General features: G+C 34.7%; 1 protein-coding gene across 1 annotated transcript; it reads right to left on the bottom strand.

Annotated features, from left to right (window-relative positions):
* Positions 1-475: 475 nt before the first annotated feature.
* Positions 476-26,995, bottom strand: LOC117400630 (protein disulfide-isomerase TMX3-like). Its single transcript, XM_034000844.3, has 16 exons — positions 26,533-26,995; positions 26,351-26,399; positions 25,734-25,773; positions 24,475-24,598; positions 20,506-20,551; positions 19,967-20,047; positions 18,752-18,851; positions 18,389-18,466; positions 17,941-18,007; positions 9,095-9,193; positions 8,201-8,258; positions 7,644-7,697; positions 6,878-6,934; positions 3,615-3,744; positions 1,989-2,057; positions 476-1,705 (listed from the first exon to the last, which is right to left on the bottom strand). Exons 1-16 carry the CDS (start codon positions 26,561-26,563, stop codon positions 1,427-1,429), a joined length of 1,362 nt encoding a protein of 453 aa, XP_033856735.3. The 5' UTR covers positions 26,564-26,995; the 3' UTR covers positions 476-1,426.

Below are 26,995 nucleotides of genomic sequence, written 5' to 3'. Positions count from 1 at the left end.
GCTGTCTGACCAAAACAAAGGTTTTTCTTGTTCTTGCAATTCCAGAAGAAATGCATATAAAAATAGATCTACTTTATTTATAATGAATATCTTTGCCTTTTATTGATGCAAAGAACAAGCCTCAGCAAGTGGCTGAAAAACAATTTTGGTTAATAAAACAAAAGTTTAAACCAGTGCATGGAACATAGTATTACGGCCCTTGCAACAGACCAGCATGTTTTCTGTCTCAGCAGCACTATGCAGTTAAAAGAAATGTACTTCCAATTACAGCTTTGATGCCTTGATGTTGAAGCTTTATAAAATTAGGCTACTAGCGCTGACTAATACCACAAAGACTGATATAGATCTACAAAAGGTATTCACAGACACACCAATATTTGTTGAAAGCAATGTTAACACTCAAAAAGAAAACTGCAAAAGCCATGTAAATAACTAAATATTAATTCCCCCCCCCCCCCACCCCATCCCCTCCCTCCCTACTAATCCTCAGTTTCAACAACACTCCAGAAACTCAGCTAACTTGCACCGCTAAAGAACATCGGTTTCTTTTTCTTTACTTTCTTCTGAAATGTAAATATATTCAAATTGTTACGCTGCATATTATGTTACAAGATTAAACTCATAGTACTATTTGCTGTTTTTAACTGAAGTGTTTAGTCTAATTGCAGCCAATGCCCTTTTTAAATTTTGTTGCGGACTACGGTGTCTAATGGGTTCACATAAACACATACCCATTCTCACTGTGTTAATATAGACCAACTGCTGAAAACATTACTATTCACCTTACATTTTACAGATATTATTGCAGTTCCTCTTGGCAACCCTTCAGGGAAAGCTGGAAGGTACATTTAAATACAATATGTACAGTATTTAAAATTAACAACATCACCGATGAGCTTTCTCAGAGCCCCTAAAGCGCAGGATGTTGGAGGACAAAAGATTAAAATATCCGACATCAAAATAGTAAAGGACATTTGAAGGCAAGGTGAAGATAGTCACAATGGGAAATATTGCACCTGTCTAAGTTTCAGAATAACATTCCTAATTCAACAGTCTAGCACTTGAGTGCTCAAATGTACATCCAGGGCTTAAAGTTTAATTGTTATAGAGAATGACTGAATGGTCAGTCTTCTTGACTAATAATCTGACAGCCATGAAAAAAAACTGTAACATTGACTAACAATTTTACTTTAAGCTGCACCATCTTGATAGCTGCATTATGGTACATGCATTTGTCTCTGCAGTTATATTATTTATTTATTTTTTAAACATTAACCTTACTATTTCTCTAACTGACAAGTAAATACACATTGACAAAGCTACTGGACCAATCTTTGTCGGTCTTTACTGAATCCTGATTGATATTGACTATATAAATAAATTAGCCTTTCAATTTAAAAAGAAAATCCTAGGGGGAGTTGTTTGGTTAATCAGTTTTCTTTTCTGTTGAGGTTTTTTCTTCACGCTCCTCATCGCTGTGCTCAGCTCCACTCTCTGGCTGCTGTTCATCATTGCCATCCTCGAGTTCCTCCTCACTTCCCTCGTCTGTCAGTTCTTGATCTCTGCCTTCCCTCTTCAAGAGCTCTGCTTCCTCCGAGCCATCATCCGAATCGGCTGTACAGATTCCATAGCACATGATGCTGATGACACCCAGAGGCAGACCAAAGAGAAAGCATCCGAGAAGAGGAGAGCTCTTGAAGACAGACTGGGGGGGGGGGGTTAAATTTTATTTATGTTGGCATGTAAATATTTGGGTGGTTCACAAACGATGAAAACTCTGCAGCAAATATTCTGTGAATGTTATTTTTTGTACAATTATCTTGCAGCAAAGAGAAATCAATATCACAGAATAAAAAATCTATGTCTTGCACTCAAAATGAAACCCTCTACTTTATTACTGTGCAAGGATTTACTACTGATAAAATCATGAAAGACATTTAAATGGTGAAAGGCTGTTTTGGAAATGAGGGAGATTAGTTTGTACTTACAACTACTGTGGACTTTACATCATAAATAACTCTTTTGATGCGCTGAAGAATGCCATCACCACCTTGTGCCTGACAAAAAAAAACAAAATAGAATATTTAATTGAAAAATAAAATAAATTAAATTATTATTATTATTATTATTATTATTTATTTCTTAGCAGACGCCCTTATCCAGGGCGACTTACAATCGCAAGCAAATACAAATACATTCAAGTGTTACAATATAAGTCATACAATAAGAACAATTACACCTCTAATTACAAAAAGACAATTACACAGCTCATAAATGAAAAACAAAACAAAAACAAAAAACAGAGCAAAAAACAATAAATCTGCACCTTGTCTTGCCTAATTGTTTTAAAAAAAAATATGTATACAGTGAAACATGCTAAATGTAACTGCAGTTAATGTCTCGCTCTGCATATTATCACCACATTGAAATGTCCCGGCCAGAATATAATACAAGTCAATGGAATCAAGCTCTTAATATTACTTTGATTATTATCGCACGCCACTTAACAGCAAATAAATGTGTCGGTCTTACAACTCATTTGCACTCCTATTAACATGGTTTCAAATTGTGTGCATGTACATTGACAGGCTGAAATAATTGCTCAATCAAACAAAGGAGAAATAAACAAAACTCTTAACGACACATTTTCTTTGCTTTAGGAAATGATTGGAGGATATAGCCCTTATACGTAAATAAGTTGCTGTTAAGGGTTTTTGAACATTTCTTTTTCATAACAATATTATTTCAAATAATAAAGTAGTCCTTAAATATTTTAAGTTACAGTAGTTGCCGTTACAGCCTTATTTATTTATTTTATTATATATATATATATATGTTACTGTTCAAAGAAAAAATAAATCACTTTGAAAATAAAGCAGCAAGTTAAGAAAATAGTGTGCATAAGTGCCAAAAGTTGTAGCTTAAAGTAGTTTGGGAAATATACTACCTTTAGTGGTCTATAAAAAAAATTAGTGTGACATACAGACAAACAGACGGGAAGAGAAACAGGAGGATTTAAAATGTATAACGTGCAATGAAAATAAAATCAATTTAGTTTATACTCGGGGCTACCGAGTGGTGCATCCGGTAAAGGCACTCTGCGTGGAGTGCAGGATGCGCCCTATAGCCTGGACGTCGCTGGTTCAAGTCCAGGATATTCCACTACTGAATGTGGAAGAGAGCTCCCAGGGGGCGGCGGCGCACAATTGGCCGCGCGCCACCTGGGGGGGGGGGGAGGGGTCTTAGGTCGCCCAGAGCTGCGTTGTCCTCTGACGCTGCAGCTCTGAGGTGGCTGCAAGGTGAGTCTGCAGTGTGAAAAGAAGCGGTCGGCTGATGCCACACGCGTCGGAGGACAGCGTGTGTTCATCTTTGCGCTCCCGTGTCAGCGGTGAGCTGAGCCTAAAAATAATTGGATATTCTAAATTGGGAGAAAATACAAAAAATAATTGGCTAAAGTAAAAAAATAAAATAAAAAATAGTTTATACTCCGCTGTGCTGGGCCTCATATAAAATTCATGCTAGAAAGCCAAAATCAAAATATGCAATTATTTAAATACAACAATATACATGGCATAATTTAAAAAATCTGATCATAGCACTAGATGTAGGCCTACCTCTGCTGTGCCATCTAGAACTTCGTTTATAAACCGAACTAGGTCTTCAATGTGTTCAATCGGCTGACTCGGAAGGAAGTACTGCTGGTTGGATGTATTGAGCACAATGATTGTTGGCATAGTCACTTCACTGAAAATGAAATAAAGGTTTTCCAGATTAGTTCTATTAATATGTGTGTGTATATATTATATATATATAATATATATATATATATATATATATTTATATATAAAATAATGTATTGCCAACTCATTTCAATTGCATCAACAAATGCAAATCCCACTTCAATTAAAAAGATGTCAGCTGTGTTGGCATGGCAACATGTGGTCTCCGATCTCAACTTCCTGAATTAAAAATCAGGTAAAGCATTGCAAATTTCTCACTAAATTGTACGTTGCTTTAACCAATCAAAGATTGGTCAGAAAATATGTCCCATACGGTTTTAGTGAACATTCTTTTGTATTTGAGTCTAAACACCTATGTGAAACACCTGCTCACCACATAGCACTGACTCTAACATGATCTAGCATGCATCAAATACATCAACTTTAGTGAGTTACTGCATGATGTACTGTATACCGTGACATTAAGGTAACCACTGTATTTTTTGTTTACTGTTATCATACCGTGCACATTTTCTACCTGCCCATCACTAATGCGTACTATTATGAAAACCAACAGACATATATATATATATTATATATATATATATTATACACACACACACACATACATACATACATATATATATAGTGCCTTGCAAAAGTATTCAGACCCTTGACTAATTATCTCATATTACTGAATTACAAATGGTACATTGAAATTTCATTCTGTTTGATATTTTATTTTAAAACACTGAAACTCAAAATCAATTATTGTAAGGTGACATTGGTTTTATGTTGGGAAATATTTTTAAGAAAAATAAAAAACTGAAATATCTTGCTTGCATAAGTATTCAACCCCCACACATTAATATTTGGTAGAGCCACCTTTCGCTGCAATAACAGCTTTAACCCTTTGCAGTCCATTTATTAAGTGCGCGTCAGGCGCGTCAGGTCCAATTTATTTTCACACGCGCAGTTAATTTTAGACGCGCTGTTTAAAATGTATTTTTTTCCACAGTCAAACAGGTTTAAATGGCCCTGCATATCAACAAAGCACTCACTAGGCTTCTCCAGCCCCGCCACACCCTTTCTTTCGCTATCGCTTTCATCTATGTAAGAAATAAATAATAATAAAAATAATAGTCGTACATACCGATCAATCATCTCCGGATCACTCGTTTTATCACCAAACTCCTCAATATTGCGATCAAAGTCATTATTTTATTACTATAACATCTGAAAAAAGCTCTGCAAATGTCCATGATAGTCTCTGTGCGCTGACGCACTCAGCCAGCTTGTTTACTATGACCGCCCCGTTATCTGATACCAGGGCCATATATGACTATTCATGTGATACGCCTTTTTTTTTTTTTTTTTTCGACTTGTTTCGGCTCCTGTCGCTCCCACTCGGCAATTGAATGGTTTTCTCGGCTTTTTCTCGGCTTTTTTTTTGCCACAGATTCTCAATGGGATTGAGATCAGGACTTTGACTGGGCCACTGTAGGACATTCACCTTTTTGTTCTTGAGCCACTCCAGTGTTGCTTTGGCCTTGTGCTTGGGATCATTGTCCTGCTGAAAGGTGAATTTCCTCCCAAGCTTCAGTATTTTAGCCGACTGAAGCAGGTTCTCTTGCAGTATTTCCTTGTATTTTGCTCCATCCATTCTTCCTTCAATTTCAACAAGATGCCCAGTCCCTGCTGATGGAGAAGCATCCCCACAGCATGATGCTGCCACCACCATACTTCACTGTAGGGATGGTTTGTCTTGAGGCATGGGCAGTGTTAGGTTTGCGCCACACATAGCGCTTTGAGTTTTGGCCAAAAAGCTCTATCTTGGTCTAATCTGACCACAAAACCTTTTCCCACATCGCAGCTGGGTCACTCTCATGCTTTCTGGCAAACTCCCGACGTGCTTTCAGATGGTACTTTCTGAGTAACGGCTTCTTTCTTGCCACCCTCCCATACAGGCCAGTGTTATGCAGAGCTCTTGATATGGTTGACTGGTGCACCATTACTCCACTCCCAGCCACTGAACTCTGTAGCTCCTTCAAAGTGATTGTTGGCCTCTCTGTGGCTTCTCTCACAAGTCTCCTCCTTGTTTGAGGGCTGAGTTTTGAGGGACGGCCTTTTCTTGGCAGTGCCTGGGTGGTGTGATGTAGCTTCCACTTCCTGATTATTGATTCAACTGTGCTCACTGGGATATCCAAACACTTGGATATTATTTTGTACCCTTTCCCTAATCTATGCATTTGTATTACTTTATCTGTAACTTCTGTAGAATGCTCTTTGGTCTTCTTTTTCCTTCAGATTCACAGCCTGACCAATGATCCTTCAACAGTGGGGTTTTTATCCATAAAATGTGACAGCAACTTTAATGGTTCACAGGAGGAGGCCAAAGGTAAGGTAATTGTGTCCTCGTTAGGGCAATTTCTTTCATCGGTGTAAACTGGGAGCTTCCACAGCACAGGGGTTGAATACTTATGCAAGCAAGATATTTCAGTTTTTTATTTCTTAAAAATATTTCCCAACATAAAACCAATGTCACCTTACAATAATTGATTTTGAGTTTCAGTGTTTTAAAATAAAATATCAAACAGAATGAAATTTCAATGTACCATTTCTAATTCAGTAATATGAGAGAATTGGTCAGGGGTCTGAATACTTTTGCAAGGCACTGTATATATATATAATATATATATATATATACACACACACACACAGTCAAAAAATGTTAATACACAGCGCTTTAAGGAATGCCTTTTTTTTTCTTTCTTTTTTTTATTATTGGTGTAACGCTTTTTTTCCCCCAACCATAATTTTTTTATTACATTTTTTTGGTGGCCACATGAGGCAGGCAGCACTTTGTGTTTGAACACAATCTAAAAACTTTGTGGAAACCAAGTTTAAGAAAGCTGTACGGAATCACTAAGTAGCGGAAGGCCAAATTGGAGCTCAGACACAAACATTTAAATATATCCTCTGGCATTTTAATATTAATTAGGTTATTTGTAATGGGAAGGAGAATTGTTCTGGTAAAAGAAAGGTACATGGAAACACACACAACCTGAAAGTACTACCAAAATAGTAAGAAGAAAGGTGAGACTTATTTTTCTTTTTTCACAAACAGAACATGTATATATTTATTTTATAGCACTTACTCCATAATTAGGCTGTTGATGTAATCATTCCCATCCATATGGCCAAACTGGAAGTCCCTGGAAATAACAAGAAATCTGCTTACAGTATTTGCATGTTTTTAGTCTGAAACAGCAATAATTGTAAAAAACGTAATTCTTAAACCAATACAAAATCCAACTAAATTATCAGAAAGTCTATCCCATGAATCTCTTTGATAAAATCAAACAAGTAGGACAACAAGCAGGAAGTGGCAATGTACTGTACTGCACATTGAATTAACAGTTAATGATGACTGAAGAATTCAAGAGCACATCTCATTGTAATGGTTTAAATTGAAGTGGGAATTTAATGACATCACAGGACTCCAGTGTTAAGAATGTGGAGACTGCTTGCAGAAACAGCTGTCTGACAACAAGCACGTACTTCTGAGCTCCACGTACCTCTGACTCCAGGGGGTGCTTCAGGCAAAACATATATGCACAAAAATAGTTGAGATCCTTGTGTATGGAAATTTTTTTGAAAAAAAAAGTAAATCAGGTGATGTTCTGAACCTTTGCCAACTAGCTCATATGGTTTGCTGCAGTAACCCACGTGATATAAATACACTGAAAAACAATGTCTGTAGCTAACCCAACTCCAAAACCACACTGCCAGTAAATCAAATACTACCAAGTCAAGCTGCTAAAACTACATGGGTGGTTTTAGTAGATGTATTTTACTGTGCAACTGCAAAATGACTAATGTGCTTACAAGGTATGTCTTATGAGCAGTTCCTCTTCCTCTTACCTGTTGAAGTGCTCCCTGTAGTCCTTAGCTACTGTTTGAATTAGTGATTTCAATCTGCAAAACAAACAAACAAAAAAAAAACACTGTTGTCATTCAATAGAAACAACTCTTCCAAATTTAAACTTATGTTAATACACCCTAAAGACATTTTAGAACACTGGCTTTTATGCACACTATACTTAAAAGAGCTCATCTCCTTTAAAATAATGTCTTCCATGTGGTTCTTGTTGCATACATTCCAGACCACTGCAATAGAGCTATTCAGTTACCAAAACAAAAAGAGATTACATATATATATATATATATATATATATATATATATATATATATATATATATATTATATATGAAAGAGTTTTTTAAAAAGATGTACACAAAGTTTAAAAGATTAAAACATTTTATTTTCAGGACGTTTCGGGCAAAAGCCCTTCTTCAGCTGTTTAAAAAGAAAAGTCAAGTGTTAAGTCTTTTTAAACAGCTGAATATATCTATATTATCTCTCTCTATATACACACACACACACACACACACACACACACACACACACACTTAATTTACCTAATGCTCTCCTCAGATGGATTTTTATCATCAATGACTGCAATTCCCACCAATTTTCCTATAATGGAGAGATCAACAATAATTTAAAAATTATTTAAAAACAAAAGAAAATGTGTACACTACACTTTTAAAAAGTCTACTGTAACCTATTTTAGATTACATAATAAAACAGAGTTCCTATATTACTTACACTATGTGGCACTCATTCTGCATATGAGTTACAATAACATAATTTGACTATAGACAAGATGTGCCACCTAGAGGTGGCATAGCACATTACAGGGTTTACAATAATTGAATGTCACTTTACATAAATTGAACTTTCTTTTGTTCAGTTATAAATAATAAAATAAATAAATAAATAAATACATACATACATCAGAAAAATATAAACATCAGGTATATATCTATTAGAAGACATTGCACACTTTTATATAAAAAAAAACACAAGGACTAAATTCACTACAAATTGTTGAGGAAAATAAACAAAACAACTCATTTACATTGCCCTATTTCAATTTCTGTCAGCTTTTTTGTCATTTGAATTTGTTATCTGATATATAAAAGTGAGGACAGTAACTTTGTGAATAAATGTTAAACTGTGAATCACCATGTAATGTAACATTGGATTCTGGGAAATTGAAACCACAGGCCTTCCCGTACCAGCTACTGATAATATGCAAACTCATTTTAAGTATACCACTGGTTAAACTAAATATAAAAAGTTGGCACATTTTTGCTTAACATGTATCTAATCACGTTCTGGTTTCAATTTGTGTGCAACCAAAACGTGTATCTCTACCAGAAAACCATGCTACTGTAAACAGTGTACTAGAATTCTTATTGCACACAATTCAGTTTGATTAATGGGTTGTGTACTCCATGTATGATTACCTGTATCTTCAAGTTCATATAAAGTAAAGCCATCAATATGTAGATATCCTTGAAATCTCTCCTTATTTATCCAGGACGATAAATCACCATCTTCATATTCTGAAAAACAAATGGTTTGCAGGTATTTAAAAAAATAATAAATCAATAATAATTTTGAAAAAACACATTATAAAAATCTTTAAATACATTCTCATAGGGAAAAAAAAAAGTATATGTTTCTGCACTCTGATCATGGCTTTGAGACCGGTTTGTGTATTGGTGTTAATAACTATAGATCGATAGCAACAGTTGTCCTGATCTGAAAAGGCAGTCCATATTAAACCCTTTAAATCTTAATGATCCTCGTGTTTTATATACCAAGTTTTAGCACCAATGCGACACTCCTGTAACTTTCTGAAATCAGACTGTATTTAAAAATACTGATCTAGGAATAAAATTACGAACATTACTTTATTTACAAAAGGCATTTGATCTTGCTTGTCATAATCTATTAGGTTTGAAACTTTCTCGTTACGGTTTCCACAACAGTGAATTAATTTCCTATGGCTTAGGCTTCCAACAGAAACACAAGGTAGAAGGTTGGACATACTTTTAGCGAGTTATGGTGTTCCCCAGGTTCCGATAAGTGGTCCGTTGTTACTTATGTTGTTCCTTAAAGACCTTACAAATTTCCTCCTGCATGACAAACATTTTCCTGTGCTAAAAGAATAAGTTATGACTTTTAACAATTCTAATTTGTTCCTGGTTGAAAAGCAACATGTTTCTTTTAAATGTGAAAACTAAAACGTCAACTGAATTCCGAATCTCATGTCCTGAACCAGGCAACTGTACTGAACAGGTCTCTTGTTTTAAATACCAGGGAGTTGCTTTCTTCTCAGTTATTTTTTACCCTTAACAGCCAATACAGTTATTTGCAGGCTTAGTACACTGGAGAGCATACCACAGGCTTGGTTATAAAGAACGTTTACAGCTAGTTTCAAAGGTTTTACCTCACTTTGTTTTGGCAGAAGAGATTTACCATGTCGTATCTGGGTTAACCGTGAAAGTGTTTCATAATAAAGTGTCAAGGCTTGCCACTCTGTCCCAGACACTTGCCTATCACTGCTCTTTTTATGCCAAATTAAAACTAGATACCACTTTTTTTTTTTTTTTTTTATTCAAAAGGAGGCATTATAATCATGATCCGCAAAAATGTTATCTAAACTTAACCTCACGATATCTAAAAAGCTCGCCACTTCATGTCATCAATGAATGCTTTGTTGAAATTCTCAAACAGAACTCGACATGCAAAATTAAGTACGGCACTCGGAAATTTGCTTACATGCTGGTCCTTCACTGTGGCATGGCGTGCCTCTGGATTTCAACTAAGCTTGTTTGACCATTACACTGTCCCTTGTAAATGCAATCACAGACTGGACTGCGTATACAGGCATTTGTTTTTCAATTTGTGTTTTTGTATCTGAACTTATTGTTTTATCAGGAGATACTGTACATGTCATGCACTCTTAAAAACATTTTCCTGTTTGCACAGTACACTATTCGCACTCTGTATTTGTTCATGTTTTGTATATTATAAGCACTTCACCGCACACCTTTGTAATCTACTGGTATTAGTATTATTTACTAAGAGGGTGTAAGGAAGTGTCCGTGCCTGTTCTCAAAGACTGCAAACAGATGAAGCTGCATAGTGATGGCCTGATCCAAGAGACCGAAGGTAGACAATTCTGCTTTTTACTACTAAAATGAGTTTGTCTTTTGATAATAAAAAATAAAAAAATTGCTAAATAGGAATGCAATGCTATCAAACAATAAAAGCCAACACATATATATTTATTTCATATTGTGGATATTTGGGTAGTATTGCACAGTAAATAGAGTATATTGCTTGCTATATTACTTTACACTGTTTTTCACAATAGTGTAAATATGTGATTTTTGTTACTACTTTTATTCAAGTATGTCTTCTAGAGCAGCACATTTGTTCCTTTGAATAATCATATATATATATATATATATATATATATATATATATTAGTTCTTTTCTAAACCAGCTACTTGTGTATATTTTATGGATATCATAAAGCTTAACAGTTAGAATCCTATAATACAGCAGTATACAAAATGTCCAGCCATTTTTTCAGTTACACATCCACATTTATAATAACCAATATTTAAATCAGACGCACATTTTGTGGACCCTGAAAATAAAGCAAGCCTTTGTTATACCTAAATGCAATTTTTACAATGCAATATGGATTGTCAGACCTTTTTGTAATGCATTCACACATTATCTTTTCAGAGACACTATGTTACTAGGCAAGCAAGCTGTCCGAGTAGGGTAAAACATGCAAAGGATTACAACCAGGATAGGGTAGGTCTATTACAACAAATACGTTATAGCCTAAACTACTGTGTGCCTTTAAAAGACCAAAAAGAAAAACTCTGAAAAATACAACATCATAGAGAGAACGTATGGTCCTAGTTTAATAAAACAATAAAGGAAAATTATTGGATAATTTGTTGAAGATCACCAGCTGGCCCCTTTTGTTCTAGGGCAAAATAACTAGTTATTGATTGGAAACGAATAAAACACACCCAAAAAAACAAGTTTCATTTAGCAATGTTTTCCGGTCCTATTTTATATTTTTAGATATGTAAAATACTAAGCTCAGTTACCACTTGTTTCAGTCAAATGTATGCCTGATAGAATGAACATACTGTATACTAATACACTGCTGAAATGCAAACATTTGGGGTATAGCGTTCCTTAAAATGCTACTTAAAATACACTTATTACTACATATTTTTCATGCAACTAACAATTATTATATATATATATATATATATATATATATATTTTTTAACAATGTTATGCAGGTAGGGATTTAAATCCCACTTTGTTAGACACTTTAAAACAGCTTTGTCTTGTACTTGTAGAGGCAAGTTACAATACAATTATATATTTGGGAACATAAAAGAAAAACGTAATCTAAAAGTGTCCTAGCATCAAAGTGTTTAAAAAATAAAACCCTTTAAAATTTGTACATTTCAAATTGCAGTGGTGTTTTGGGGTGTTCTGTGAAACTAAGTTTAGAACACCAATGTCAAACACAATTTTATTTAAGTACTTTGTGGTCACTACATCTTTACCCATCTGTCTGGGAATGTCAAAAGCAGAGGCGGGTCTCCCACACAAAAGTTCTCAATAATCACTGTAGCCTACAGTGGGGAACTTGGTTTGCCAGATATCTTTCAGGATACTTAATTGTTTAAATGATATTCAATTTCTGAGGTTTTAGAATTGAATTCCCTTAAACAATATAATATACACAGTAACTATTACAATATACTGTATATGTAACAGTTTTTTCTTAATATTATGCAATTCTGTGCTTTAAAATTCTACGTATATCTCCCGAAGGAGAGGTTAATCACAAGCTTTCAAGACCTCGGCAGGTCTCTTCAGGTGAAGTAGAAAAGAAGTAGAAAAGAGAGACACATTCAAAAGGTGGCATCAGAACTTTAACAAATTTTGAATCGCTACAATTGTAATACTGTAAGGAAAAATGCTGTGCCGAAAACAGGACATGTGCCCATACAAACAATGACAAAGACAAAAAAAATAATATATATATATATATATGAATAAAATGCAAAAAAGCAAAATTGTAACAGTACGCACTAATATATGGAATGAAATAATAGGTCTATCTGCGAATGTTAATACTTAAAATATAAAGTTGTTATAGGCAGAGCTAGGATCCTTGCTGAAGAAAACGTAACCCCTTCAGAACCTAGTCATATGTGAAGCTTTAATCCAAAACTGTCTGTCATTTAAAGAAGAAACTCGAGTACATGTGCTGTATTATTACTTCCCTAAATCAAAAGGTGTCAAATCATTTTGTCAAGAGCCATACCAATGACCAAGTATTTTTCAACAAAATAAATTACACCATATATTAAATCGTAGCCAAATTTTATATATATATATATAAATACATAAATAGCCAAATAGCTAAAGACATTGTCCTTTTAGTATCTTTCAGTCTCAAACTCGTTAGAGCCTTTATTTCTAAATAAAAAGAGTGACATTGTGAAGCTCAATGAGCCATTGCCTAGCCATGGTCAACAACTCGGTTAAAACAAACAGTGGAAAAAAGTTGTAATGAAATATTCAAAATGAAAGAGCAATAAGAGATATGTATCTCTGAAAGCAGCTGATGCCTTTGTAATAATGCAAGCACTGTCTACCAACAGCATATGCAAATGAAAGTACCAATATATACGGCAATGTTCAGCAATGAAAACACCAAATACATTTTACTTTCCAGAGCTGGTATTTTTCCAGGTTAACACTGCTGCTTGAAGTACACTATATAAAAGGTAAGTGTGTTATTACAGATGACAATTTAAAATGGCCAACAATTCATATAGTGTTCATAAAACACAGAGCTAAACCTCTCTATGTTAAACATATTGTTAGATTTATTGTGCTGTATTAATACATTACTGTTTCAATACTACTGTACTGTACACGCAAATTGGCAAAGCTGATAACTGGGGGAAAGAATGCATTTCAAATGTACGTTGTCGGTGCCTATAATCATATACAACTTATTTCTAGAAAATATAGTAAGCTATATTTTAGCTGTGCTTAATGCAGTGCTGCAATGTTAATGGCGATTCGCACAAGGCACTGAGTTAATATGTTGTGAGACATTCTTGCTGTTCAAACTGTGCAAAATGAAGTTTCTTATAATAAAACACAAAGTACTACTGCAATTTAATATAAACCACAAAAACAAACATCATAAAATCAGGAACTTTTTTTCAATGCATATCATTTAATTAAGAGAATAAAAACAAATTACTCTAACAACTACCTAGCCTGTATTTAAATTAATCATTTTTGTGGTCTCCACACACTGCACAGCACCTTCGGCACACCGCTGTTAACGTTAGCTGGTGTAACTAGTTCAGTGCGGACTATGGGTCAAACCAATGTTTGTGTAGGATGCTTTTTTCTTTTTTTTTTTTACTTTTTAAATCCATGTCGGACTTATGGTGTCTTCCAAATGACTTTCCATTTTTTGTATTGCATTTTAAACTGTTTAAAAGGCAAAACCTTAACCCCTCCCCATTTTTTAGGCATTTCTACATGAATCATAGGAATGGACCTGGGAGGGAGAGGTCATTTCAATGGAAATCTTTCACCGATGTACAGCAGTGGTTCCCATCCCCGGGCCTGGGGACCCACTGTGTCTGCTGGTTTTCATTCCAGCTGAGCTCTCAGTTACTTAACTAGACCCTTAATTGATTTGATAAATTTGCTTAATTAGACCTTTTTAATTGTTTTCAGTTGCAGTTGCAGAGTTCAAGTTACTTATAAAATGGTATAGCTGACTTGAAATATGCAACTGTTAAGAGCTGAAAACAAGTAAAAAGGTCTAATTCAGAAAATTATCAGTTTAATTAAGGGACTAGTTAAGTAACTGAGAGCTCAGTTGGAACGAAAACCAGCAGACACATGGGGTCCTCAGGACCAGTTTGTGAACCACTACTCTACCGTATTACAAGGTGTGCTAGAAATTTTACTATCTTTGGCTATGATTGATTTCTTATCCTTGACTTACCATTCCGAGTACAAGAAGTGTTTGAAATGGCAATACAACACACTTAAAATGGAAACCTATTGAAGCTATTATTGTGGCAATTGAGTAATTTGCACTTTTATATGTTGCAGTATGTATAACACATTTCACGTGTCTGGTTTTTAAATTAAAAAAGACAAACAATTAAAATAACCTTTTAGTTAGACTAAATAATGTAACTAATACTGCCTCCCACTTTGTTTTTCTTTCTCAATTTAGCATTAGATGACTGCAGTCCATCTCATGTCTATTACACAAGGCTCGGATACTTTGTCCATCAAGGTGCTTGAGGATGACGCAAAAAGCACAGTATTTGTCATTCAAATCAAATGTCAAAACCACATCCTGTTGGATTACTGGCAAAGAAAAACGTTTTTTGATAACGGCCAGGTGCAACAAACAGATATAATATGTTCTGACCCCATGGACAGTATAGAGTTTGTACTGAGAGTGCTACATCGCTCAGTAACACTTTCTAACAGTGACTACTGGAGTCCCTTTGTCATTGGACTGGTGCTGGATGCCCTGTATTTTAACTACCAACTTCCACCCCACATAATGTGGAATGGAAATATCACTGAAGTGATGAAGGAAAACACCCTATTTATGAGTAAATGAAGCAGTGAGCTTTTAAAAGTACTGGGAAGTATTGTGGTTTTAGTTGGCATGGATGCCACCATTACTAATACACGGATAAAAGATAAAACACAGATAAAAAGACAAGTCCACGCTATTTACATTATCGTCACAAATTATATCTGACTATTCAATGTTGAACTCGGCTGGTAGACAATAGTAATCTGGAGGAAAGACAACCCTTTCAATAGCTAAAATGTAGGTCACTTCACCTTGGAGCACAGGTATTCACTTTTCTAGTAGTTCTGGATTATGAAGCACAAAGACTTAAATGCAAATATTTATTCTTTTTCAAAAACTTAACAGGGTGTTTCTGAAATCCTGGCCCAGTGTTTTTAAGTTTCTTTTGCTTTGTTCCAGGTGAGATTCTAATGTGCAGTATACTATGGCCAGGATTTTTGAACCCCCTGTATTTTACAGAATATATTGAACATTATTTTCAAAATAGTGTTGGTTTGTCTTATTGAATATATAAATGTGATTCAAATCAATTTGATGATCAGCTAATGACTGACACACAATTAATTGTTGTCATATTTGTTTTTATTGCAATTAATAATTAAACATGGAACATATATATACCGGATTCTGCCAAGTCAACGCCCCAGTTTAAATGATTGCCTCCCCCTCCCCCTCCCCAGCTTTCAGCTGAATGTCAAAATGGCTCCATTTATTTCTGGTTTTTATTATCAATGCACAAAATAATGCCCAAGATGAAATGTCGCGGCTCACGTGAATTGAAAAAACTCCCTAGAAGTAGTTGCTCTGTGCATTGAATGATCATGGTTAGGGTTATCTTCAGGTCAGAAAATGAAGACGTGGAGTTCACCGGTTTCGGATCAGATGATAGACTCTGCAGTCTGATTAATTACGCTACAATCCATATTTGTTGTTTTTGTTTTTTTAAACACTTCAAGAGCTTGTAACTCAGGCACCATTTTTTGTATTGAACATTTTAATGCTATAGTGCTACTTTGGGTGTTAATTTATTATTTCGTGTTGTGGTTCCACACTGGACACTGCAATTTCTCACTTGCAGAGAAGATGTAAAGCCCTTAATTTTAGTGGACCGACAAATGTCATGTGTTTATATATATATATATATATATATATATATATATATATATATATATATATATATTTTTTTTTTTAAATGGCTTATTTTAGCATTTTTCATCTACAAATTTGTTTTTTTCATGATGTGGTTTTGCACTAGACACTGCAGCTTTTAAGTTTGATGTTTGTTTTGTAAAAAGATTTGAAACGACAAAACAGTTGACATACTGCAGCAGCTCTGAATTGTATTTCACCAGTCAGTAAATATGTTAACTGCACTTCTTGATTTTTTAGCATGACTGTGTGCTGAATTTAAAGCATGCCTAATTGTAAATGTAATCTATCTACCGAATGTTAAAAATACTCCCTCTGCAATAATGGTTTTAATTTTGAGTCACTGCCACCCCACCCCCCCATTATGACAACTTTACGCCCCCCTGGGCGTTGACTCTGTAGAATCCAGTATATATTTTTATTACATGGAAGTCCATCATGACCAGCACAAGTATCACATGTATATTACATAAATTGTGTTGTCATCTGTGTATTGTATAGCACTATGTCTAGTGTATTGTTCCACGTTTGGTGAGATGACATTACCTAGGTATAAAGTCTGCTGCTTGGTTGCTTCTGTACAGTGACATGCAATATAGAAGCACTTACAGTAGTATTGAAAGAAACCTAGTAACACAATTGAAGAAACTAAATTCTATGTCTGTGTCTTGTGTAACATGTATACACATTTGTTTTTAAATGTAGTTCATTCACTCAAGAGATTATATTACTTATTGTTTCATCACCAAACCATGGTGTACTTGGAGCGAAATTGTAACCGTCTAGTTCGGTAAAAATGTTCCCCATACTAAAACGAAGTAATTAAAGTAATTTCTTTCATAAACTTTTTTGTACTATTGTTACTTTTAAGTACTTAATCAACTGTTGCATTTTTTTCTTGTGTTAAACAAGCAGTAATTTATTTTAACTATATAAAACATTAATATGACATTCCTGTCTGTATTTATATGCACAGGCTGCCGTTGTCTTCTAACATCTTTAAATGATGTGCAACTCAGATTTTGCACATATCATTCCCATCACCAAACTGGTACAAGTATGCAGTAAGGCCCGCCAGGGTGTCCGTATACGTCTAATATACAGACACCTCGGGATGATTAATTTTATTAAAACATGCAAAAGAAAGTACATCTATTTTTGATATTGTGTACATTGCCATTGAAAATATACACCAGGGGTGGAGTTGAGACAGCACAGAGTTTTTTTTTTTTTTTTTTTCCTGTCACTGACAGTGCAGACACACTGCTTGAGTAGAACAGACGGGAGGAATAAAAATACATTCAACGACGTCTCAGATTTCAGTAATTTGTTCAAGGTCTGTGTCAGAAGGGTGGATAATGTGCAGAACTGTCTTTTTGTATTTTTCTGTAGCGTTTACAAACTGCTAAATACATTACTTGAAGTAATTATAAAGCAATATAAACTCACCATCATAAACAAAGTATGTTCCATCCTTGAAGACCAACACAGCAGGTAACTCTTGTAATGCCACATGCTAGAACACAACATTAAAAGAATTAGCAAACTCTTCCTCCTTTCTGTTAAAATGATTAAAAACTGGGAGTGTTGTAATGGCACCATTTTAAATTTAAAATAATAAATAAAATAAATCAACCTTCCTGCACATTTCACACGGCAAAACGTAATGCTCACTGAAACTGCAACAGAGTTTTAGAACACATTCGAATATAAACAAGCTTGCCATGTTTTGCATTAAAAACAGACATTATCATGAAAACAAAATGAATGCTGTTTCGTTTAAGATAAATAAACAGAAAGGATGTGGGGATGTGTTGTCAAACACAACACTAGAAGACTTCAACTGTGGTGAGAGAAGTTATTGAGGTCAGTGCTTTTTGTATATGGACATACATACCTTAGGCAAAACTTCCTCTAAAGCAGAAAAGAAATATGTGTACACAATCAACTCTGATGCCACTTCAATGTACTTCTCCTGAAAAAGAGGTGCAGCATCGTTGGCATAGTTCATTCAGTTCTGAAAAAATTATTTTAAACATAGCAAAAACTAACACACAGTTGTCTTGATAGGGATTCAGCAAGCTATTCACCCAAAGGGGCAAACACGGCAGTTTAGTTTCTTCTACTTATTATTGGTAAAATCGAGTCCAGCTTTTAAAAAAAACTTGTTGACTACCAGTTGTATTATTTTAGGAAGGACCGTTTTTCATATACACATTGATGCAGAAATGAAAAAAATTAAAAAACACACAACTCAAACCTTTAATGGTGATTCTCCACCAACATAAAGAAAAAGCACATCGTGTCTCTTTTGCACATGTTCAAACATCTGTTGGCTGGGAAGTGAACGAACAACTGGCCTGAAAGGGAAAATAATTAAGATTTGTTTTAAAATATAAAATGTATTGAAATAATATACTGGTTGCAATGATGAGGCTAATGTGATCAAAATGCTTATGGTTGTACTGACAGAGCATGGGATGTAATTTCAGGTAAGAAATGTGATTTTGCAGTATTGGTTAGCGCCCCTTTAAATGCATTTCAGTTCATTTACAGCAGCTGAATGTCCATTTGAATTAAAACAAATCTTCCTAGCACTAGGCTTAATGCTGATAACATCAATTTATGTAATGCCATAGTAACATTTTACATTAAAATAAATATTTTTTTCACTCTTCAGAAAATGTGTTAACCAAATTCATATTATATGTGATTAGCACCCACTTGTGGGCAAACAAGTGAAATACATCAACAAGATATACTGTTTTGAAAACTGCAATATCGCTTTTAGATTGAGTAAACATGCAACAGGATTCTGTTTGAGTTACACACAATAAAATAGATTACTGAGCCCCAATATAATTAGGGTTAAATCAGATTTCACCTCAAAATGGAGTCACAAATATAACCTGACAAAAACTGTTAATGAACATGCCATATATCTTTCTCAACATCACAATTGTTAATTTATATTGACAAATCTATGTTCATAAATTACTATTGACCCATTTTCTCTGTATGAAGGGAATATATGTAATTTCTTTGGAGTATTTCTATGTAAATGCCATCCTGTTTATTTATTGTCTCATGGCTCAACTATTACCACATTCATTAACACTTTAAAACAAGAAAAAAGTTAGATTGGCAATAAATAAATAAAAATAAATAAAGTAAATATCCTTTTCAAAGCTGCTTTATTTATCAGCATGAAACACACATTGTGGACTTCCTGTAGGGCAGAATCAATTTCAGCTAACCATTTCTTAAATATTCTTCAAACTGTAATGTTCCTGAGGATGCATTGCCCCCCTGCCCCCTGCCCCATCCTCTCCGAAAAAATAAAACCTTTAGTTATTTGAATTCAACATTTTTTTAACCAAAAATCTGTATAAAAATAACAAACTCAGAATCAGTATTCATAGTTCAGTGTCAAGTTACATTCAAATGTATATTCTACACAGGAGGGAGAACTTACCCTGCTACTCTATTAGCAAATTCTATTATGTCGTCTTTGGTTCTTGGTCCTCTGTAATTGTAAGCCAAATCTCCCTTCAATCTTTGGGATTAGAATAAAAAAAAAAAAGTTCCACTTGTCAATTTTAAAGGATAAACCTACAATCACTTATTAAATAAAATAGAGATATACAAAGTACAATATATGGGATTTTTCTAAAAACATAAATTAAACAACTTTCCAATTTCTGGTGCTGCTTTCATTATGCCAAGCACCACAGAACAGGATGATTTGCCCAGTCATTCTGTTACTGGATTTTTAATTAATCCAATTCCAAATTTAGGTCCAGAGTTGATTCCGTTTATTAAAATAACTGATAGAGATTACCTAGCTATATCTATGTTTGTATCTTCACACACACTAGCTTTCTTCTTCAGGTGTAACACAAATCTTGCATAAGAAATAAACAACCAACAAACACCTACTTAAAAAAAAAAAAAAAAAAAAAGTCACTACATAGCATTGAATACAGGAAAGTTTTTTAATGCAATTATACTTACAGTTTTATAGTTGGATAACCACGTACTCCAAGTTCTGAGGCAACACCTAGAAAACAAATTTATAACCATTACATAATGTTTACATGCTGGATATGATCACATTGTTCTTCACACAGGGGAGGCTGTTATAATTGTCTACTCTTTTTTTGCCCAGCATGTGCATGTATACTTTGACCTTTCTGTGCTTTTGTTGGTAAAATGGGAAGACAAAAAGTAGTGCATGCGAGTGTTGGTTAACTGCTTATTGGTTATCTGCTAAAATGGCGTACAAGGTGGATTAACACACACGACTTGAGAGGCATGTGACGCAGAAAGCAAAAACAATATTCCTTACCACGTATTTCAATGCGAGTGTCAACACTGCTGCGAAGAGATAGTAGTGAAATACACGCGAGGCCTTTTTAGATTTTTTTTGTGTCACACACCTCGTTCAATCGTGTGTAAAAATCCCCCTTAACACCGGATTTCAGCACCTTGGAGCAGGAAACACTACAGAGCGACTGTAGCTGAAAATTTAGCAAAATGCCCTGACTGAGGGTGAATATCTGGTTTTGAGAATTGTCAACATTCTTAGCAATCACTCTGATGAAGTAAAAAGTACCAGTCGCAACTGCTGGACACAGACCTAGAAGATGCACTAAGATGTGTGTGTCTGATATATTCATGCCAGAATTACAAACTTTGGTAAAAGAGAGACTGCAAAGTTTCACACTGAATGGTGATAGATGTTTGTTAAGTAATTATAAATGTAAACATAAACATAAAAAAACAACATTAGTGTTGTTGCATGTTGATTTTGCCACTAACTTGTGTTGTCCCTGTTTGAACACCAGAATTGTGTTATATAGAACACATTTTTTTATTTTACAGTGGTGAAGTACATTTACCTGCATTGCGTAAGTGTATGCAAGGTGTTTTCTACTAAATGTGCATGTGGCTAAAACGGCGTTGCCATATCCAGTTGGCAATTTCTATTGGACAACACTAGTCTAGATACAAGGAGTCCTCAATGACTCCCTTAGTAAAAGCACAACTGCTTGCAGTGCTGGGCGAGTCATGCAAAGTTGGTTTGAATCCTGCTTGCACCAACTTCTCGATCTTGGCTGTGGACCCACAGGGAGTGCTGCATTGGTCTTTGAGCTCCCGAGGGGTTAGGAGGGAGAATCGGCTGGGGACAGTTCGCATCATTATGTGTTAGTGAGCCCTTCTGGTCAGATGCTTGACTAGGCCAGACAGACACTTCTGTATCTGTGTCTTAACTTCGTCAGGTGACAAGTGGCGATCGGCTTTATAATGTCCCTGATTGGTTGGGAGTTTTGTACACAATTGTGTACAAAAACAAGGGTAATTTCCACCCCCAGGTTTTTCATAGAATATCCTCTTTTTTGAAGACACGTGTATTCAGAACATTTAAATCACATGAAATAGAGGTTTCATTATACTTCCACTTACAATAAGAATGGTAAGGGAATATTTCCAACTTATTAAAGTAAAGACTGGATGAATAAATGTGTCACTGGGACAAAATATGCCGATGTGCGTTTTTCATATTATTGATGTCCAAACTGAGCTGGAAGTATTGTTTTCCTGCACCCGGTCAGTCTAAGCAGAGTTTATCCATTTACCAGCGACAGTCAAACATTTGGTGCTTCAAAGATGTTGGGAGCCAGCAAATGTCACTTACGCAGTATGCATAACAACACATCTCTTATGTCTTACCAATCAAATTACAGTTTCAGTCAGCTGTATTTCATGTTGAACAGAAATGCAATGTTAAACAGAAATGCAATATGAAAAAGGCAATACAATCTGTAAAAATGGCAAGCTTAAACCCAGATTTATAAAATTCAGGTTTTAGCAGATCGCAGTCGCTAATATCACTATTTAGCAAATACACCCATCAGTGAATGTTTATTGTGCATTTTTAAGTCAACATTTCACATGCTATTGATTTACCAGTGTTTTGCTAAATTAACTTCTGGCAGAATGTATCAAAATGGATACAATCAGTAAAATCGGTGATGTCTTCAGTATAAAGCTTAAATACATTGTCAAGTGCCAAAGTACAATTTGAAGTGATGGTTTACAATTGTATTAATAATGGAAAATATGATATGCAATATTGATAATATGAATCAGCCCCCAAAAAACACAATCCGTGCATCCCTAGCTAAAACTGCCATGCAAGATAGATGATTTGCAGCGCTACATATACTGCAGTATATTACTGTACATTTGCCAAATGTAAAGCGCTTTGTGATGGTGAAAGGCGCTATATAAAATAGATTGATTGATTGAAATAAAACCTTCAATTTTAATATGACCAGTAGATTTTACCGTAAAGTCGCCACATTGATGACTAAGCATTTACAGCAATAAAGGCTTTCTGTTTAACTGTCAGAATCTGCACCGCCCTGTTGATCTCTCCGAGCCAATCCTTTTGTGGAACGGGGGTTAAAATAACTACACAGCATATAAAAAAGTTTAGACACCACAAGAAATTAAAAAGAAGAAAAAAAAAAAAAACACACACACACTCAAAATATCTCTTAATTACCCTAAATAAAATGTCACAGAAACTGAAGCAACAGTCAAATTTATTTGCATTTGGATTTGGAAAATCCACATCTGCCAAATCCTTGAAAATGAGAATGTAAAAGATAAGGAGGAGGAGCTAACACAGTGTTAGTATTTTAGCCAGCTTGTCTATGACAGTAACTGAAAAATAAAGAAATATGTTCACTTCCCTGGAGTTTTTATATAGTTATCTTCCCTGGCATCTGATTAATATAGTTATATCTCCTGGCATTTTATGTATATACACTTCACTCACTGGCAGTTTATGCACACAGGAAATAGTTCCCTGGCATTTAATGTATACAGTTACCTGGCATTTTATACACAAATACAGTTCCCTGGAATTGTATGGAGTTAGTTCACTGGCACATCGAGTGTATATAGTTTCCCTCCCACAATTTAATGATAATAAATAAACATCCACTACATGAAAACAAAGCATGCAAAAGCAATGTGTGTGCAGCATACGTCTCCTCTTATTGTCCCTGTTTGAAAATGTTGGCCACCATAAAAGTTCACTTGGACACCATGTTTTGAAAGCTAGTGGCCAAATGGCCATCAGCCTACCAAGTGATTTGTCCCACCCTGAATGTGCATACTTTGCATTAACAATCACCAGGCACCATATGTTTCGTCAAGAAACGATTTTGACTATGTTTAAAGTCTCATTAAAATAATTTAACCCTGTCCATGTGTTCCACTGAATCAAGCAAGTCTACTCCTTTATTACACAACTGGGACCTTACCTTAGTCAAGCCATTTAATTAATTCCCTGGAGGAATACTGGCTTAGAAATGAATACGCTAGAGCATACTGATGTTTCCAAGCAAAAATATATTAAGAAATTCGCCCAGTGACTATTTCATGGAACATAAATTCACATGTGACATTTAGTCAACTCTACTTTTTTTTAAATAAAGACACTTACCGGTGTAAGAGAACCGCTGATAAATATTCCTATTTTTTTTCATCTAAAATAATTCATGTTATTTAAACTGTAAAACTAGAGATTCTCCAACTAAGGTTTTTTTTTTAATTCTTTGCACCATGTCACAAAATTATTTATTATAAATCAGTGTACTTAACAAAATTATAATTTTTAGATAATTAATAATTTATGTATCTCAATATATTGTCACCAAATAAATACTTAATTCATTTTTCAATTATAAAACCTCCATGGGCCTGGATTTAAATCGAAATAATAAAACAAATACAATCCACGTGTATTTCATCCATCACAACTGGATTTACATAAAGAACAGTTATCACACTTGTGTGTGATGCATACGTAAGACCTGCCAAGTATGAAACTTTTATGTAAAAATTTTGAGGGCAGTTAGTTATTAAACAGATACAACAATTCAAAGAGACAGAAGTAATTGTCCTTACTGGAATAAGCAGTAGCATCTATCTTCCCAACTCGCACAGGTGAACCAGAACTGCGCATTTCAGCCCCCACCTCGTGCCACACTGGTTCCAGTTTCTTGCAGTGGCCACACCAAGGAGCATAGAACTAAAAGGAGGACATATTTTAAAATAGTAGCACAACTAGCAAGAAAATGAAGATTCATTCTGTTCACTGCATCAACAAAATATATGTATTTTGCTTCCCCCTCAGTAAAACCTTTTTGGCCAATTTTAATAACATTTTTTTTTCTTTAAAATTCTAATTGTCAGAACACTAAATGAAGACACGTGTCTCCTTTTTAATGTATTCATTGTTATTTTTATCAGGAATAAATACCCATCGAGTTGTACAGCTCAGGGTGTCTTTGGGGAAAGCTGTATAGTTACATTCATTCAAAAGTATGTTCTGTATTTTGTTTTAAATTTGGCCTACATATTTTTCATTATCTTACATATGTACAATCAGTACTGTATGTACCCAGGAGTTAAATCTACAAGCAACGAGCAATATTTACATAGCAGAGGCTGCATGAAAGTATTTGGATGGTCTATAAAACGTTATATATATAAAATATCATTTGGCATTTGCTAATACACATTTTTTATGGTTGAATTAACTGAGTTGGAATAATAAGATAATATAAAAGAGTTCTTTGTACATAAAGTTGAGACTCCACGCCCCGGTTCTTGCTAAGAATTCTCAATAGAAAGGCTTTGCCTCATAGATTTCATTAGAACTGTTTATGAACAGACATCTCTTGAGATCCTTCATCTATTTCTGCTAATGAGGCTGCTAACAATCTACGAAATGTTACTAGTAGCTGATGAACTGGATGAAGAGTCTAATAATTAACATGACTTTATAAGCCCACTTTAAAAAGAAAATCAGAAACAACGTTTAGGAATGTAAAAAACACAGTATATTGTGAACATATTCAACAACTACAATATAGCCTTATTGAATCTTATATTATTATTATTATTGTTTTAAAGTTACCAGATTTACTCAAATGAACCTCAAAGTTGATTTTTCCCCTTTGCACAGTACACATGTCCCAGACAGCACAGTAAGCTAAAAACATGAATGCATGACTGATTATTTCTTGGACAGGGTATAGTTCCTGTTGGGATAATATAAAGTAAGCCCAATCTATCTGGGACAATCACAACTACAAAACGTGCTTCCTGTTCTCTGAAATAAATCTACTTTGGATAGAATTGGGAATAGCCTGTATACTTACATCTACTATCCAAGTATCACCCATTCTTGTATCCTTAAAGCTGAAAAAAAAACAAAGCATAAACAAAAAACACAATCAGTGTATGTGACTTTAATTATCATATTAAATAGAACATGCATTCAAACAGTTGACCCATGGCTGCAGAGTGTGTGATGATACAATCTGCTATGCAACAGCAGTTCCAGCAGAAATGTTTTCAAGAGCATGTCAAAAGAAATTATAGCCAAGTAAATTCCTTGATAAAGCTGCAGTCATTATCACAGTTGCTAACACACGAGGTAACTATACTGAGATTGAGAATATGTAGGCTGCTAGAAACCTACAAATTTAATTTTCTCATAGCACCTGTAACAGTGGTTTCGACCTGATGATATGAAACAAAATAATGTCTGTAACCTAAACTGAAAATAATAATTTTGCCCCTACCGATAATTTAAACAAACACGTCACTACAGGTACCACTAACCCGTCTTTTTGTTATGACGCCCAAACCCATCACCTTCCCCTTACCCTCCAGTCACAACCACACACACGACTTGACAACACCAACGCCTTAAAATAATAATAATAATAATAATAATAATAATAATAATAATAATAATCATCGAATTACTTACGAGTCATCCAGCTCTTCTACAAAAGCCGAGACCACTGCAGTGCATACAGCTACACAAAATAAAGATAAAATGCATTTCAATAGAACTGGAAATTAAAAATGAAAGGGAACATCGTAAATAGTGATGTGTAGACACATAATTAGAAGAGGCATAAGAAAAAAAGCGCAGTTTTAATACATTACCTGCATAGAACAAACTGAGCTTTACTGCCATCTTACCAAGGAGGAAGCACCGAGCAGGAAACGGACAACTAAACCAAGTTTTCCAAGCATGCGCAGACGACACAGGAAGAGCTGTTTGGAGTGGCTACAGGTCAAATTTCTGTGTCAGGATATTTTAGTTTGTAACAACCTTCTTTATATTTCAGAAATTATTTTGCAAGGAAGGGTGTGTAGCAGGTTCACAGAGTGCTAACGAAAATGACTTTATTTCAAAATTACAGAAAGTTTCAATCTGTGTACGCTTTACCAATTTAAAAAAATAGTTTGCCAAAGCAACTGGTGGAGTTTACTGGTGAGTCGGCTGTTATAAAACATATGACTTGCATCTAATTTCAAACGATGGGAAAGGTCTATGCAATTTTATGTTTGTTTTGTTAATACCTTTTAATATGATCATCTGGATATGTAAATAAAATATACTAAA

The sequence above is a fragment of the Acipenser ruthenus genome, chromosome 4, assembly GCF_902713425.1.
Source record: "Acipenser ruthenus chromosome 4, fAciRut3.2 maternal haplotype, whole genome shotgun sequence".
NCBI classification, from domain to species: domain Eukaryota; kingdom Metazoa; phylum Chordata; class Actinopteri; order Acipenseriformes; family Acipenseridae; genus Acipenser; species Acipenser ruthenus.
Note: the sequence above shows the minus strand (reverse complement) of the source record. Positions and strands in the feature narration are given on the sequence as shown.

What these genes read in the sequence shown, in the direction of transcription:
- LOC117400630 (XM_034000844.3), bottom strand. Translation starts at nt 26,563, where the DNA reads ATGGCAGTAAAGCTCAGTTTGTTCTATGCAG. An exon ending in AGATGCTACTGCTTATTCCA is followed by an intron (nt 20,552 to 24,474) that starts GTAAGGACAATT and finishes TTTGTTTTCTAG; the next exon opens with GTGTTGCCTCAGAACTTGGA. An exon ending in GGTTATCCAACTATAAAACT is followed by an intron (nt 20,048 to 20,505) that starts GTAAGTATAATT and finishes CTAATCCCAAAG; the next exon opens with ATTGAAGGGAGATTTGGCTT.